Source organism: Ursus arctos, unplaced genomic scaffold (assembly GCF_023065955.2).
Source record: "Ursus arctos isolate Adak ecotype North America unplaced genomic scaffold, UrsArc2.0 scaffold_21, whole genome shotgun sequence".
NCBI lineage: Eukaryota > Metazoa > Chordata > Mammalia > Carnivora > Ursidae > Ursus > Ursus arctos.
This window is the reverse complement of record NW_026622886.1, coordinates 9,163,856-9,182,126: the sequence shown is the minus strand read 5'-3', so window position 1 is coordinate 9,182,126 and position 18,271 is coordinate 9,163,856. Positions and strand designations below refer to the sequence as shown.

The window sequence follows — 18,271 nt, the reverse complement described above, 5'->3', positions numbered from 1 at the left end:
AGAAACGGGTGGGCGTGTGCCGAGTGGGCGCGGGAGGGGCCTGGCGTGCGCGTGCGCGTCGGAGCCGGAGCCGCGGGAGGAGGCGGGAGCTGAGGAGGCGGTGGAGGGGGCGGGTCGCGTCCGGCGCCACGTCCGCAGCCGGAGGCCGCTACTGCCGCCGTCGTCAACCGAGTCTTCTGGCTCCGAAGCTTGAGGAGGCGCCTCCCGAACCCGCAGCTGCCCGGGGTTGTGCCAGTTGCTCAGGCCACCGCAGTCCTCCTCGGTGCTGCCCGGTTCTTCCGCCCAGCCCCGGCTCCAGGCGCCGACCCTCGACCCCGGAGGTGAGTAAGTAGGGCTGGGAGGGCGGGGGGCGCCGTCCCGGCTTCCTGTCCTCCTCTCTGTCGCCTTCTTCCGTTAGCTCTCCTGCACCTCATCACCTCCGGGCCTGGCTTCCCCAAGCGGAGCCTTTTGGGGGGACTGAGCGGGAAAGGGGGAGGGGCGGGACTATGTTGGGGGCGGACGGAGGTTCGCTGGCGGGGTGGTTATTCTTTATGTGTCCCCGACTCCCCAGCGGTGGTTTGTGATTGCGGACTCTCCTTGGAAGCCTCGGCTTCACTTCTTAGCTCCTTGGGTGTCAGGCTGGGGGAATGGGGGTGGGAGGGCGTCAGCAGCTGGGGAGGGGAGAGGGATGCGGCGGGGGTGGGGGGCGGTTGTGCTGGGCTTCCCCACCACACTAACTCCCGACCTGTTGATAAACCGCTCTCTTGCGTTCAGGCACTCAAGCCTTGGTCCCCAGTGCTCTTTCCACGGAAAGATTCTACTCTCACGTCTAACCTAAAGCTGAAGTGTGGAATGGAGAGAGGCGCTGACGGCGCTAGGGGTGACTGGGGACCGCTGGAGCACCCGTCGGTGCCATCATTGCCTCCCGAGTCTAAATAAAAACCGTGCCTGCTCTGCACACGCAGCTTTGAGACTGGTCCCCAAGCGCGCACTTCCAATCAGATCCCCGCCTAAATAGATCGCCTTTTCTATATGGGAAGACATAGAAATTCTGGAACCCTGTGGGAGTGGGGGTGTGCTGGGTGTACAACGTGGAGCAGAGGGAGGAGGTGCTGTGCTTAGCCCTAGTCACGGCTTCTCCAGGGTCATATTCTGCCTCTCCTGCCACGTCACTCCCTCTGCTAAAGAAAAAAAGAAAAAGACTTGCTTATGACTAAAGAGATCAGTGGGGGGAGAAGGGGCCGCTGGGAAAGGTTTAGAAACACCTAAAGAGGAGAGTTCTTATTTTATTTGTTAGGCCCTTGTGAACACTTGTGCTAATTCCAAATGAAAATACTTTGTTTGCTATCCGTGATTATTTGCTGTATGCGATTGTTTAACCTTTAGAACATGCCCTGGTGTGAGTGCTCTAAAGGGCTCCCAGGAATATTGATACCACATCAACAGGTCTATGTTTGTGTGTATGTGGCTGTGCCTGCTTTTTCAAAGAAATAGGGAAGTAATCTTTAATAAACCTCTATGCCCTCAGTTTTGACTCCCCCCCTTTCATTTCTTTAGTCTATGCTATGACTGATGTAGCAGAAACCAAGTTCAATAAAAATGTGTCCATATATAGAGAATATCATTAGAAAAGTTTGAGGATAGATAGAAAAGTTTCTGTGCGTGTGTGTGTGTGTGTGTGTGTGTGTATTTAACTTCAGGGAAATCTTTACCTGTCTTTGTTTCAGTCATTGCGTACTTGCTGTTTTTGCTACTTCCTGAAGATATCTCATTGGATTACATATAAACACCTTCAGAGTAGGGCCTTCACATGCTTGTTGTAGTAGTAACCTCAGTGCCTAATACAGTGTCTGACATGGTAGGGACACAAATCATCTGTTGAACTAATGAGGTATAATTTAGTGAAGATTACTGGTGTACTGGTTATCTGGTTTGATAGCTTATTGTAATTCTGCTTAATGTTTCATTTAAAGGCAACACTTAAAAAATTACTATTTTGATACTGTCAGTTGTTACTGACTGTCACTAAGGTGGTCACTTAAAAGTTTTACTGACAGATACTTTTTCTTCCCTGCCAGATTCAATGCATTTCTTGTAGCCTGTGTTCTGTTGATTTAACGGGCGGGGGCCGTGTTTAAAAGCAGCCTGTTCAGGGTAGTTGGTTAACTAGAGAAGCCTAAACACAGTCAGCTGGTGTTTTAATATACACTGCTTATTGGTGAGTGTGTGTGAAAGTTCTGTATAAATGTATTTTTGAAAGTCCTTGTAATTTGGCAAAGAAGCTAAAACGGGAGTGAGGATGTGGCAAAGTTCCTATATATAGAATGTATAGAAGAATTTAGCTAAATCAATTATAAGTCTTTTTTTTTATAGGAAATTGGCACTGTTTAATAACAGGTTTTTGAAATGGCTTTGAAGGGAAACTGTTGCGTACTGTATTTTGTAGTTAGGCTTCATATAATGTGTTAGTGCTATTTAACTTCCTTTGGTACACAAAGGGGTGTTTAGCCATAGGCAAATTTGTGTACTATTTTCAAACTTTGTTTTCACCATTAATGAAAACTTAATATATCAAATGTTGTAGATATCCACAAACAACACTGATTCATCTGTTTTCCTTAAAAAAAAAAAAAAAAGTTCCTAAGAGGCATTTGTTTACTTATTTCTATTATTGGAAGAAATTATCCTCTAGGGAATAGTGTTGTTATTAATCCTTGCTCAATATATTTGCCAGCTGCTATATCTATGATACTATTGTACTTGACAAGAATTATTTCTCCTTGGCCTAAAATGCCTAAAGGAACTACTGGTGAATTGTAGTCTACAGCAAAGAAGTCTTTCACATTTCACAATTTCTTTAAAAAGTACAGTTATAACCAGTTTTAGTTGGTACTCTAAATTTGTTCACATGTTAGGACCAAGTGGTGAACCTGATTTATGTCCATAGAGTAAGTTCAGTTATTTGTCCTGATGTAAAGGCTGTTTTCTGTTTTTATTGCCTTCCTTAGGAAGGTACTTTTTAAATAGAAACTTGTGTGTATTATGAGTTCCTAGAGAGCAGATAATTTTTTGGGTTTTGCATGAGATAAATTGATAAGTGCCAAGAAAGTGTGTCCCCTTTGGGTAAACTGGTTTAGAGAAGTCCTGTGTGCTGAATCATGCTGAAATTTCAGCGCCTGACATGGTGCCTGCCACATAGTAGGGACCCAAGTATATATTGAACTAATAATTCAGTGAGTTTAGGGCAGATGGTTTGCGTAGCATTCAATAATTTTGTTTAAGGATAACATTTAAAATGGTCATTTTGACACTTTTTCTATTAGTTGTTACTTGTCTCTATGTGTGTACTTTTAAATTTTACAAGCAGATTATTTACCTTTACCAGTTTTAAGAGATTAGGAGTATGTGTTCAGAATTCCCAATTTAAGAGAAACAAAGCCCCTGTAATGATGATAATGAACAGGATGGTAATATAAAAAATAGTTCTCCTTAGTGATAAAGTGGTAGTATCTGTAAAGAGGTAATATCACTAAAAGTTTGGCACATATATGTGTGTAGGGGTTGGGAATGATTTATGTGAGTAAAAAGTACAGGTAGCATTACAGAGAGTTAAGGATTTAGCAGAAATACTTTTTACAAGGTATTCAATGCCTTATGACCAAATTAGGAATTTAGAAAACAACAATATTCCAAATACTTGCAGCTTTTACACTATTTTTATTATCCTAAGAGTTCTAAGAGGAATTTTTTTTTTAAAGATTTTATTTATTTATTCGACAGAGAGAGAGACAGCCAGTGAGAGAGGGAACACAAGCAGGGGGAGTGGGAGAGTAAGAAGCAGGCTCATAGCAGACGAGCCTGATGTGGGGCTCGATCCCATAACGCCAGGATCACGCCCTGAGCCGAAGGCAAACGCTTAACCGCTGTGCCACCCAGGCGCCCCTAAGAGGAATTTTAATACTATATACTTGCTGTTAACACCAATGATGTACAAGAAAGTCAGATGTTAAAAAAATATGTGTACAAAACAAAAATCAATGCCTTTGGCCTCTTAGGACTTCAAAGCCCTCTAATACCAAGTTCCTCTGTTCTTGGTAGCCAGGCAGACCTCCAGATTTTTTTTTTCTTTTCTTTTCTTTTTTTTTTTTTTAATAATTTTTTAGTATGTTGTGTTAGTCACCATACAGTACATCCCAAGTTTTTGATGTAATGTTCCATGATTCATTACTTGCGTGTAACACCCAGTGCACCATGCAATATGTGCCCTCCTTAATACCCACATTTTCTATTTTACTGTTTATTGATAATCCTGTTGGTAACTGTCACTAACAATATTAAATGTATCTGTGGATATTTCTGTATAATAGTATCTATATTCCTACATTTCAAACTCTTCTACCAAAAATACACGTAACTTAGGAGTAGAATCATGGTGGATGGGGGTGGGAGTGTTGTGGGCTGGGAAGAGAGAGCTGGTAAATCTGAGAGTATATCCTGAAGAAGTTCCAAACAGGAATGAAATTTCTTGAGAGTCTGGTTATCCTAAAAATTCCCAAGTACTTTTCAGTTATCTTTTTAATTAGTGTATATTTAAACTTAAACGGTACTTTAAATTACTGTGTAGTAAAATGCACGCATCGTATCTCTCCTGTGGTTCTTGAAGCCGCTGGCATGCTACTGCTTACTCTTAAATAAGAATATTTGAAAAGCACAATTTTAGCTTAAAGTATCCTTTTTTTTTAACCAAAAATTTGGACCGTATATTGGTATGTATCTTTTCTTGTGATGCTTAATACTAATGTAGATACAGATGGTAATTTTTTCTCACGTACTTCACAAATAATGTGCGTCAGCTTACAACAAAAATATATACTAACAAAATGGTAAGAATATAAGTAAAGTACTCAAATTGCAAACTAACCAGGGAGAACAGCAGTAAGAGTGGGGGTCTTGAGGTGTGGAGTTGGGGGAAAATAGGACAAGTAGGCAGGCCACAGGAACGTGCCCAGTTAAGTTGGGATTTTACCTGCAAGCTTCCTGGAAGCCAAAGGGAAATTATTTATTTATTTGTTTGTTTGTTTGTTTATTATTTATTATTTTTTTATTTTTGGGGCACCTGCTCTGCATAAGACTTTTTTTTTTATTATTATGTTCAGGTAGCTGCTCTATAAGTACATCATTAGTTTTTCATGTAGTGTTCAGTGATTTGTTACTTGCGAATAACACCCAGTGCTCATCACAACACGTGGCTTCCTTAGTACCCATCATCCTATTACCCCATTCCCGCACCCCCTCCCCTCTGAAACCCTCAGTTTGTTTCCCAGGGTCCATAGCCTCTCATGGTTCGTCTCCCTCTCTAATTTCTCCCCCTTCAGATTTCCCTCCCTTCCCCTATGGTCCTCCATGCTATTGTTTATGTTCCACATATGAGTGAAACCATATGATAATTGTCTTTTCTCTGCTTGACTTACTTCACTTAGCATAATCCCCTCCAGTTCCATCCATGTCGATGCAAATGGTGGGTACTCATCGTTTCTGATGGCTGAATAATATTCCATTGTACATATGTACCACATCTTCTTTATCCATTCATCTGTTGAAGGGCATCTTGGCTCCTTCCACCGTTTGGCTATTGTGCACAATGCTGCTATGAACATTGCGGTGCATGTGCCCCTTCTTTTCACTACATCTGTATCTTTGGGGTAAATACCCAGTAGTGCAATTGCTGGGTCGTAGGGTAGCTCTGTTTTTACCATCCTGAGGTTATCTGTTAAATAGGAAAGTATATAGATCTCAAAGAGAAGAAAACATCCTAAATCTGTTGCAGAAACAAAAATTTTTCTGAATACCACTAAAGACATTTCTTATGTGGAGCTCTGTATCAGAGGCATCGAGTAATGTGGTAGGTAATTTCTTTACAGTGCAGTACAATGTAGTAAACAGCCTGCGTAAGGCTCTTTGTCAGGGTTTTCTTACTAAGGACATAACCGGGAGTTAAACTCAGTGATGTCATTTTCTTCAAATCAGCATTTTGTGATTTAAGTATGTTGTTTTTTAGATCACCTTGATTTGAGGATAAAAACCTAAAAAAAAACTAGGATAAAAACTAGGTAGATGAACTGCATAACCTTTGAAAATACCCTTTATGAATATCACTGATTTCTAAGACTTAAAAATATAAAATTTTCTTTAGGTACGAAAGCAATACATGTTTACGGTAGAAAATTAAAATATAGATGTTAGATATAGATTTATAGATGTATATCTATATATAAAGGGATGGTATTTCTTTCTCTGTAGCACAGTCTCTCTGTCTCTCTCTGTCTCCTCTCTCTCTCTATATTTCTACTCCCTAGTGGCAGTCTTTGTCAACATATTGGTATACTTTCTTTCAGTCTTTTTATGTACATGTAAAAGAATTGGATTATTTGATATATGCCTTTTATATTCTCGGAATGTAACATTAGCATCTCCCCCATAGTATTTGGTCTTCATAAATTATTTTAATGTCTGCATTGTGTGTCTCTAGGAAGCTTATAAATTCATCTTTTGCCTTCCATGAGGCTATACTCATTTGTACACTTTCAGATGTATTTTGTATTTTGTTTGTTTTTGCTGGCTTCTCTTTCACTCATCCCTTAAATATGAGCAGTCCAATTAAGGTTATTAGTCTACTTCTCTCTTCATACTTCTGTCTTCATAGCTACCACTTCAAACCACTCTTGGGGCCTCAACTCTAACTCAGACTTCATGCTGAGTTTCAGACCCCTTAAATCCAGTTGCCTGCTGAACGTGTCCTGCACGTGCCCTGAAAGCATTTCAGATCCAGCTGTTCAAAACAAGTCCTTTAATCCTACGTATAGTTAACAGTAATGTGTTGTACACTTCTGTTTTAGAGGGTAGATCTCATGTTAAGTATTCTTACCACAATAAAATAAAAATTTTAGAAAGTCCTTCATCTTTTCTCGGAAGTGGTTTCTTGTCTCCTGTCCCTTGTCTTCATCATCTTTGCCTACTTAGTTGCTCAAAAAACTAGAAATTTTCCTTCCTATATTTTCCTTTTATCTCATATTAATACCCAAGCTCTGTTCTACTTCATACAGAAAATTCAAGTATTTGTCTACCATGCATCTGGCATTGAAAAAGGCTCTGGGGATGGAGCAGTGAACAAAACCAAGCCTTGTTCTCCTGGAGCTTACATTCTAATTGTGGAGACACAAAGTAAACATACGTATTTATATTTACATATAAATACTTACAAATATTTATATATAAGTATATATAATATATAAATATGTAATATGTACATTATATATATATATATAAAAGTAAGAGCAATGAAGAAAATTGAGCAGGGTTAGGTGAAAATGATCGGGAAAGGAGTAGGAGGATGCTAATCTATTGTAAGGTGGTCTGGGAAGATCTCTGTTAAGGGACATTTGCATAAAGACCTGAAGGAAGTAAGGAAGCAAGCCATGCACATATCTTGGGGAAGAGCCTTTCAGGAGTTGGTGAGCAGGGAAACCTGTGCTGCTAGACTGGTATGAGTGAGAGTCAGAATGGTAGGAGATGCTGTCAGAGTGTTAGATGTCAGGCCTCAACTCTGGATTTTATTCTGAACAAAACAGGAAGCACTTGTAGGGGTTTAGGCAGAGTGCAACACAGCTAGACTGAAAGAAGAGCAAAGGTAGAAGCTCAGAGCCATTTAAGAGACTTTGTAGCAGCCCAAGTAAGAGATACGATAGTTTAATTGAAAATGGTAGCAGTAGAGGTGATGAGAAGTGCTTGTATTCTGGATTTATTTAGGCGACAGAATTTACCAATGATTAGATGGGAATGTAAAAAACAGGAAATCAAGGGTGACTCGTAGATTTTTGCCCAAACATTTATTTATACAGGAAAAACTGGCAGAGTTTAAACTGTTGTTCCATTTCACTGAACTTATAAAGTAGCCACTTACTGTTTTTAATCTCTCTGTCCTTCATCTGTTTTTTTTTTTTCCTTTTTTTTTTTTTTTAATTTTAGAAAGAGAGAACAACCGTGGGGAGAGAAGGGGACAGTGGGAGAGGGAGAGAATCTCAAGCAGATGCACTGAGCTCAGAGCCCGACTCAGGGCTCAACCCCACGACCCCCGAGACCATGACCTGAGCCGAAATCAAGAGTCAGCCATCTAACTCACTGAGCCTCCCAGGCGCCCCGCCTTCTTCATCTGTTCTTGCTTCAGTTAGCTTCTTAAAGCACAGATCTGACGATGTTACTGTCATGGCTCCTCTTTGCCTACCCACAGAAGGATAAAGTCAATTGATATCATACAGATGAACTTGTATATATCTTTTATAAAGCAGCTCTAAGCTTTTAAAATAGTGGTCTTTTTCTTTTTTAAATTACAAGATATATATAAGAAAAATGTTTAAAGGGATTCTGAATTAAGAAAAACGTAATTCTTTTAGTTGGGATTTTTGAGATATATACAGAAAGGCAGTTTGGAAATCTATGCAGTTGCTACCACACTGTTTTTTAAGTGAGCTTTATGCCCAGTGTGGGGCTTGAACTCATGACCCTGAAATCAAGAGTCACATGCTCTACAGACTGAGCCGTCCAGGTGCCCCCCCATCACACCTGTTTTTTAAAGTCCGGTTAACATATGTAAGATGTATGTGTGTATATAATTTCTCCACATTTCTGTCCATGGGATGGTAGCATCTGTTGATTGGTTGATCAGCCAGGTGATTTGGATTTGTATGTGTATGGTATACAGATCTTGGGAACACAGTGGTGAACAAGCTAATCAGTCTCTCCTCTTGGAATTAACAGTTCAGTGGGGAGGAAGGTGGCTCCACAGTAGTTTTTCATCAGGAAAAGGGACACACATATTCTGTCAGGAATTCCTGCATGTTTTGTTTTAAATTTGTTAAATAGTATTCTAAAAGTTGTAGTACTGGAGTACTAGTATTCCAGTCTTGACTCGTTTTGATCTTTTCTTAGTCAAGTGAATATAAAAGCAAATATTTTAAGGTAGTAAAGGAAATTGGGAAAAGAAAGTTTTTTTTTCATCCCAGTGTAGCTTATTTTATTTCTCAGGTTCCTTTACTATTTGTACTAAGGAGGTAATCACATACATATTTTTTCATAGATTTTGAGTTCTTTTGCTCCCTGTGTTTGTAAGAGCTCTAAAAACAATAAAAAAGTAATCAAAGTCCATCTCTTAATGATTCAGATTGGTGATGTCATTTTTCTAGAAGGATATCATGATTCTTAGAAAGCTTTCAGATAGAACATATTTTTTAGATGTAGTATAGGTTTTCCTTAAGTCTGTCGAGAAATAAATTACAGTTAAGTTATCCACTACTCTGTAGGAGGAAGCACTTAAGATTTTTGTCTGCCAACCCTTTCACTGACTTTCCAACTTTCTTTCAATTAGTAAGCAGTAGTAACAACATAGGAAAGCTCGTACTATGCCTCTTACTCTTTGGTTGGTGTTTGAGATAAGATTTATATTGTCCAGTAGTGTAATTAAAAGTATTCTTAAACACCACAAAGTGGGAGAGAAATAAAATGTAGTTTTGCCACAAATGTTTTAAAATGTTATTTATCTGAATAAAGTTGATTAAGTCTTAATTGAGCATGTGCTAAGAGGTCATCTCACAGGTTGAGGTTACAATAAAATGTGTATGTGTTTTTTTAGATCATGAATCAGGCAGATAAAAATCAAGAACTCCCATCATACCTTAGTGATGAACCACCAGAAGGTAAGTATGCATCTGACACACTAAGAATGGAAACAAACATCCTACTGAATTAAAATTCTGATTGTTTTTTATTAAATTTAAAGTAACAGTCTGTTTACCTTGTGGGTGAATATGTTCCAAAAATAATTGAAGATAAACATTTTTAGCTTCTAACAAGAAAGCATAGATATTGGTGAATGGGGACACTGTGCAACTGTTTTATTACATAAGATCTATTCTTTTGCTACTCTTCTAGTAAGACCATTTCACAAGTTAGAATATCCTTTCATTTGTAAAGAATGGGTGTGGGGTGCAGAGGAAGGATGGACTATGTTTAATTTTCATGTCATGAATACAAAAACTCAATTCAAGAGGCACTTGAGGTTTGTTATTAGACTGTTATTTATCATTGGTAGTTTTTCTTCCTATATTAATGGTCTTAGGGTCTGCTTAATTTAAATTCTCTTTTAGCTTGAAAGTTGTGACATCATGAGTCATTTTATTACCTAAACTTCAAAAATTCTTGGAAACACTAAATGCATACGTGAATGTCTTGACTATATACAGAAAATGACTATAGGCATATTCTGTTTATGGTTTTGGTGTAGAACATTATTAAATTTAAACCAAATAGTAATTTCCTTTGACAACTGCATGTTTGTACAGGACAGTCATAATAGCTAAGACAGAGAATCAAAGTGAAGAAGAAGGGATGAAGTGGCAGCAGACCAGACTGGAGTAGCAGACAGACTAGTATCTCTGGGAAGAGGGTAGAGCTGGAAGTTGTGACTCTGGGTATTTTATTTTCTTCCCAGTTACCCACTGTTCAGACTTTTCTTCTTGTATTTCCTATGTTGGTAGACAAAAATGAAATTGCTACGAAAACACAATGAAAAGTTTGTACTTACGCCTAAAAGAAGATGGCAGTAACTAGGAGATTAGTTTTAGTTTGGTGGAAGAATAGCCTGGAAAATTATTAGGTCAGCTATTTTTTTGACTTATTTTTTAGGTCTAGAACCCTAGAGTTTTGAAAAAAAAAGTTAGGGCTTAATGAGAAAGTTAATAAGGACTTTGTAGGGATAAAGCCAGGAAAGAGAGAAAGACAGCTCAGGAGCATGCTTGTCCAGGAAGAGAAAGTGCTTTGGTAATGTCTTTATATGGCAACCTGCTAAACCGAAGTAGTCTGCAGAGCAGGTAATTTATATGGTGGTAATTACGAGCACACTGTAATTAAAAGAGATCAACAGCATTAATATTTATCTGCTTTGACTAAGAAAAATTGTCTTCATTAAATGCATGTGCACCGAATTTGGCATAGCAGGATAATATTAATGAGGGTATTCAGCATGAGTCAGTATCTGTTTTATCCTCAAATCGGGATTTTTTCCTGTTCCTAGGGTTAGTGACCTTGATTACAAAAGAATTATCAATTATGTAACCCTTTTCGTAATTTTATAATTAACATATTCAAATGCTATTCCATATCCTTTTATTTCAGCTCTTTAATTTTATTTAAAAAAATCATTTTATTGGGGCCCCTGGGTGGCTCAGTCGTTAAGCATCTGCCTTTGGCTCAGGGTATGATCCCAGGGTCCTGGAATCGAGCCCCACATTGGGCTCCTCCGCTGGGAGCCTGCTTCTTCCTCTCCCACTCCCCCTGCTTGTGTTCCCTCTCTCGCTGGCTGTCTTTCTCTCTTGTCAAATAAATAAAATCTTTAAAACAAATAATTTTATTTATTTCAGAGAGAGAGTGTGCATGTGCGTGTGTAAGAATGCAGGGGTGGGGGCTGCAAAGGGAGAAGCAGACTCCCTGCTGAGCAGAGAGCGTGATGTGGGGCTCAATCCCAGGACCCTGGAATCATGACCTGAGTCAAAGGGAGCCACTTAATCAACTGAGCCACCCAAGCAGCCCTATTTAAAAATTTATATTAACTATGCTTATTTCTCAAATAGCTTCAATTAAGAATTTGGTTTTCATAAATTTAGCCATTGCTATGTCTTTATGAGCTATTTTGAGGAGTCAGTGATATTTTCATACTTGTGACATGATGTAAAACCTCTAAACAATGAAAAGAAAATCTTTATCAAGGTAAATTTGTGCTGTATTAGAAAAGCTCGATTTTCAGAATTTTTTCTCTATCAAGTATGAGTTTACCAATGTTGTCTTCTCTGATACATTCTGCTAGGAGTTAGTAGCTTTGGTGGTCCTAGTGGGGCCTTCATACCCAAGAATTTACTTTTCTTTGTGCGAGTTGTACCTTTTCAGTGAACTATTTAATGACCAAGTATTTTTCCACAAAATTTAGAAAAATATAAACACCATTTATGTGTTGTTGCTGCCTAAATTATTAGATTTTTTTTTTTTAAGATGTTATTTATTTGACAGAGAGACAGCCAGCGAGAGAGGGAACACAAGCAGGGGGAGTGGGAGAGGAAGAAGCAGGCTCCTAGCAGAGGAGCCCGATGTGGGGCTCGATCCCAGAATGCCAGGATCACGCCCTGAGCCAAAGGCAGACACTTAATGACTGTGCCACCCAGGTGCCCCCTAAATCATTAGATTACAAAGGAGAAAAAAACCTGTGTTTGTTTGAGGCTGATACAAGCAAATTTTCATGAAATCTTCCTGTTACTTTATGCCTGAGTTTGAGGTTACATGCCAATTTGAATGACTCTATTCAAAATGAAACCAGAGAACAAATTCATGACTTAAATAAATCTGAATTTTTCATATTGATATTACCTTTTCTGGAGTAAAAGAGTTTTCACAGACTAGAAGTTTAAATCACATACTCTCTCCTGTAAGAATTACTGATGCAGTGAAAGTACTAAGCATAGCTGTAGTTTCTCAACACTACAAAAAATGATTTTAGGTAAGTAACATGATTTTAAGAGATAAATAATTATCCTATTTTCACATAGCATTAGCTCTTTAAGTACGTTAGTAACATACAAATAGAGCAGACACCTACATATATTTAAATTAGTGGTTCTCAAAGTTTTTGGCTTTTCTACTTTTAAAAATTGAGGACCCCAAAAAGCTTGTGTCTTTGTTGATATATGCCATATAAGTAATAAAAACTGATAAATATTTTATTCATTAAAAACCCCAGAAGACCTATTACATATTAACGTGATTAACATAGTTTTTGAAAAGCAGCTATTTTCCAAAGGGAAAAAAAAATGTGAAAAGGGTGGGTGACGTTTTTAAATTTTTGCAAATCTCTTTAATGTTAGGGTTAATAGAAGACAGCTAGTTTCTCACAGCTGCTTCTGTGTTTAGGGACTTGTCTTATTGCACATCATTTAGATTCTGGAAAATTCTGTAGACTTTTGTGAATGAATGTGAAAGAATAAAAGTGAAAGGATAAATGACATATTGGTATTATCATGAAAATAATTTTTATCCTGCAGAGCCCCTGAAATGGTCTTGTGGTTACCCAGGAGTCCCAGGCCATACCTTGAGAATCACTGCTTTAAATGAAAAAGGTTGTTTCAGTGATGATTGAATTCTGTCAAGGAAATGAAGGCCAAATATATTTATCTTCTTATTTTTTCATGCTCCTTTTAGGATATAAAGTTTTTTATTAACAGCAACAAAACTGTAAATCAAGGAAACATTTAAATTTAGATTCTATTTTATGAAAGTTGTCTAGTCCCAAAAGCATTTTTTCTCATAAATACTAAGATTTAGCATTGGACCAAGATGTTTTAAAACATGTACAACTATAGCTTTGAGGGAAGAGGTTTTTAGTGTTTTGATCAGATTTGTGTTTATGTGGTTCATCTCATCCAGACAACCCCCCGATTGTTAGGAAGTCTTAGGATACTTAATGACTTGTACTGCTCTTTAAAGACTTATATTTGACTGTCTTCATATTTTCTCTCATTAGGTTCAATGAAAGATCACCCACAGCAGCAACCAGGCATGTTGTCCCGCGTGACTGGTGGTATCTTCAGTGTTACAAAGGGAGCTGTTGGTGCCACCATTGGTGGTGTGGCTTGGATTGGTGGGAAGAGTCTGGAGGTGACCAAAACAGCTGTTACAACTGTGCCTTCCATGGGAATAGGGCTGGTGAAAGGGGGCGTGTCTGCTGTGGCTGGAGGTGTTACAGCTGTTGGGTCTGCTGTTGTAAACAAAGTGCCCTTAACAGGAAAGAAGAAAGACAAATCTGACTAAAATATGGAGATACACTTGCTCTCCACAGCATTATGATGCCAGTGGCATTGAATTGCTAAATTACGGACTACAACCAAGTCACCTGTTTGGACGTTTATCTTCTAAACTGCTGTGTTGAAAGTATTGATGACTGGCTTTTGTCTAAAAAGAAGAGACCAATACTAGCACAGTGTATGAAGGTTTCTCATACTTAAATTCCAGCTTTTTATCTGGTAAAATGTTACACTTACTCAGTTGTAACTGAAGATATGGTATATTTGATATTTACTATAAGTCTTTCAGTTTAACTAAAAAATGTGAAAGTTGAATTTAGTTGATTATCTTTACAGTTCCATATGTATAATGTGCCAGGTAACTCATTTGCCCCTTAAGAAGGGAACCTTGAACTACATAAACTGTACCTTTGATGTGCCTAATAGTTTCAGATGTCTTAGTTTTTTTTTTATAACCATAGTTGATTAGGCCAAGAGGCATTCTTTTCTTATTTAAGCTGGTAAGAGTAGCAGGAATTAGAGAAATTTACAAGAGATAAATGGTTTTATGATACTGAGTGTTAACCATCTTTTGTTAGATATGCATTACATTAATTTAATCATTGATGCCTTATGAAACATCTTTTCTAATACCCTAAACATGTGCAGTTCTTAGAACTCTATATGGATTCTTTTAAAAATTGTGAAATTGGTTTTCCCTCTTAAGAATCTCAGGAGTAGTGGGGTAAAGGCATTTCTTGCTCTAGGCAGGTAAGGTAGTGCTTGCTAGCGTTTTGTTAACTGTCAGTGTAGTTACCAGCCAAACATTATGCTTCAGCCTGGTTTCTTGCTCCATCTTGATTACACCTCACAGTGCCTAAGGAACATTTCTTTGCGGTCATAAGCTATTTTGGAAGTTTCATATTAAGGAGGAACAAATAATTTTAAATACTTAAGAATCACCTAAGGCATCCAAGATATAAAAAATCTTCACACCAATTTTATCTTTAGGATGGCTTAAAATGTTAGCAGTAACTCTTTTTAAAAAACACAGTAAAAGCAGCCACAGATATTTGGGAGCTGACTTTTAAATCGAATGAAATGGGCTCCATAGATCAGTTTTGAATGTAAAATATATATATAAGTGCTGTCAGTGGTTTATAGGCTTTTAATATGTTATCTTAGTCCTTTGAAGAAATCGTGGACTTTGTACGTACCATTTCCAAGTCAACCTCAAGCAGGCAATTGAAGTTTTTGATTGTGGATGGTAAGTGTGTCATGTCTTCTTAACGGGTCTCATCATGTCTCATTCATTCTCAAAGAATATGACCTAGCTGGAATTCATCTTTTATTTCATATTCAGTTTCATAAAAATTTTTAAAGTGGCACATATATTTGACATTCCTTTTAACTAAGGGTTATAATCCAAGCTTGAAAAATCTTAGTTTTCTTTATACTTAAGTCTGGAAATTTGCCTCCATTTTGCAGAATGGGGTGTGTGTGTGTGTGTATGTGAGGGAGGGAAGGAAAGGAGGTGATGCTCTGGAGTAAATAAGTCAGAATACATCCTTGAGAACTTAAAACAGATCACTCCAACACCCAAGGCTTAAATGCAGCACTAAGAGTGTTACATTAATGTGGAACAACAAATGGATAAGAACATAACTTTTAAAAGCTTTCATAAACACCAGTAGGGATTCTAAGCAAACCTACAAAGGTTCTTGAACCGCTATATACAAAACTGAAAAGTTGTTGAGTTCATCAGAAATTAGACGGTTGTTTATTTCATGCACTATGATTTAAGGTATATTTGTTGGTATATTTGGTCAAATGTCATAATCAGCAAAAGGGATTTTTAAAAGAAACTCCAAAGTTAATAGATGAACACTAAACAGTGATCTAAATAATGGTATTGGAGAACTTGTTTCCTGCTATTTGAAAGAAATTATTGCTTCATTGCTAGTTTATATTTCTAATTTATCTTCTATAGTCATAGGCTCTGCTGTGCTTTGTACCTGAATTTCTAAACACAGACTTTAGTTTACTGTGTGCTTGCATATTTATTTTCAACCTTACTTGTCTTTAAAATTGCTTGAGGAAAAATGGTTGTAATTTCTGCCACAGAAAAGCCACCTGGTACATTTTATCTCATCAAGTTTGTTTTAAATTCTGAACTATAACTTTATGCAGGAGAGGCTTTTGCAAGGATGGCAGAGAAGTATACAAATGGTTATAGAGGTTCTTCTTCCAATGAACTTGCCATTTGACGATATGTACAGCTGTACACTTTCTTTTCCAGTTTATTTGCGTAGACTAGCAGTTTGACCTGTGAAACAGTACTGGTTCACTTCAGGAAACTAAGGTTGCTACTTGCACTTGGAGGCATCTGTTATTCAGTGTATCTTTTGAGTGGGTATTTGGCACAATGAGGATGAACTTGTGTGACCCACTTGAATGATTGATCTAATAATGTTGACATTATGAATCCTGTACTTAGTGAAATGTCAGATGAAGAAGACTGGTGATTGAATAAAATTTTTTTTGTATTAAAGGAATGGGAAAAGAATATATAAATCTGTTAATAAAGCACTATGATCTGCAAAAGATGAAATGTTTCATAAAGATCTAAGGAAATAAAGGAAATTTAAAGGAAAAACAGGGCAGTCTTAAAATTTTTAGTTACATAGTTCAAAAGTACTGTAGTCATTTTTTAATTTTTGGTACTAATGCACAAACATGACAAAACATCTTTGAATATGTATTTTGATACCAAGACAATGAAATGCAAATACATTTTAGTCAACTCTGATGAAGATTAAAAATGCAGATTTTTAGGGGCGCCTGGGTGGCACAGCGGTTAAGCGTCTGCCTTCGGCCTAGGGCGTGATCCCGGAGTTCTGGGATCGAGCCCCACATCAGGCTCCTCGGCTGGGAGCCTGCTTCTTCCTCTCCCACTCCCCCTGCTTGTGTTCCCTCTCTCACTGGCTGTCTCTATCTCTGTCAAATAAATAAATAAAATCTTTGAAAAAAAAAATGCAGATTTTTAGGTTTTACCCCAGCTTTCTGAATCTCTGGAGGGCGGGGCCCAGGACTGCTGTTTAACAGCCCCCAAAGGTGATTCTCATCTACAATTTGGGATCTGATGGAGAAGTAGGGAGCACTTTACTCTGTTCTAAGTAACTGTGGAACCAACTCGCACCCCTCACTGGACAGAAGTGACTCAAAGATATGGGAACCAGTTGGAGGAAGGTAGAAAATTGATATATACTGGGTATCTACTTACCTGCCAGGTGCTGTCCATACATTATCTGATTTAATCAGTACCGGGGAAGTATCTCTTTTTGCAAATACAAAAAAGCTTTCAGTGTTAGCAATTTCCTATTATCACTTTTGAATTTGAGTAAGTCACAACTTCTCCAGTTAATATCCAGAAACAGAAATGGGGCTACTCAGAACTAGTACTTCATTCTGCTGTTGGCAGTCAGTGCTAACTATACGCTTGATTTACCAAGCTAACTTGAGTTCCCTGGAAGTCTTACAGGTAATCATATTTATTTTGACAGCTAATTACATTTTGTCACAGAAATGAATTTAGTGTAATTATAAACTGCTTATAAAGGAAATAATTTTATTAGAGCCTTTTTTTCACGTAGGAAATAAAATTTGACTGTAGTGTTTTATGTAAGGATGTCTCTCCTTGCTATACTGTTGATTTTGAAGATTTCAAATTTTATTCTAGAAAGACCTGAATAAGAATGCAATTATGGAAAAAAGCAGAAAGGTTCAAGGGCTAAAAACTGATGGAATAGGATTTGGTCTAAGGGAAGATAAAGTCTGTAGACTGTATGTTTGGCCACCCTCTTGTATGTTCATTTTCTTACTCCTCAAAACAACCATTTTTTTTTTTTTAAGATTTTATTTATTTGACAGAGAGAGAGAGGGAACACAAGCAGGGGGAGTGGGAGAGGAAGAAGCAGGCTCGCAGCAGAGCAGGGAGTCTGATGCGGGGCTCGATCCCAGGACCCTGGGATCATGCCCTGAGCTGAAGGCAGATGCTTAAGGACTGAGCCACCCAGGCGCCCCTCAAAACAACCATTTCATACCTTTTCTTTCCAGCCCTCCTGCAGAATTACCCTCTCGTTGTCCTGCCCTTTGTAAAAAAAAAAAAGGCAACCTGACAGCAACTCTCCTCTCACACCACGAACTCCCATCACCCTGCCTGTGGAACAGGACTACCATCTCTGCTCTGATCCAAAGTCAGTCCACTTTTACTTCCTGCAGGCTATTCATCCTGCAGTTTTTCCATCTCTCATCCCTCTCTCTTTCCTGGGTCATATCCATCATCATATAAACATGTTCTGGTATTTGCTTTCTTTAAAGAAAAATATGCCTAATCTTACAACCTTCATTTTCCT

General features: G+C 38.1%; 1 protein-coding gene across 1 annotated transcript; it reads left to right on the top strand.

Moving 5' to 3' along the window:
- The first annotated feature begins 62 nt into the window (after positions 1 to 62).
- On the top strand, positions 63 to 16,512 carry TMEM263 (transmembrane protein 263). The gene is made up of 3 exons (XM_026499749.4): positions 63 to 320; positions 9,665 to 9,728; positions 13,598 to 16,512. The coding sequence occupies exons 2-3, from the start codon at positions 9,668 to 9,670 to the stop codon at positions 13,882 to 13,884; spliced, it is 348 nt and encodes a 115-aa protein (XP_026355534.1). The 5' UTR covers positions 63 to 320; positions 9,665 to 9,667; the 3' UTR covers positions 13,885 to 16,512.
- Positions 16,513 to 18,271: the final 1,759 nt, after the last annotated feature.

Excerpts from the sequence above, each read along its gene's own strand:
- TMEM263 (XM_026499749.4), top strand. The coding sequence starts at position 9,668 with ATGAATCAGGCAGATAAAAATCAAGAACTCCCATCATACCTTAGTGAT. Across the intron at positions 9,729-13,597 it reads TAGTGATGAACCACCAGAAG|GTTCAATGAAAGATCACCCA; the intron begins GTAAGTATGCAT and ends TTCTCTCATTAG.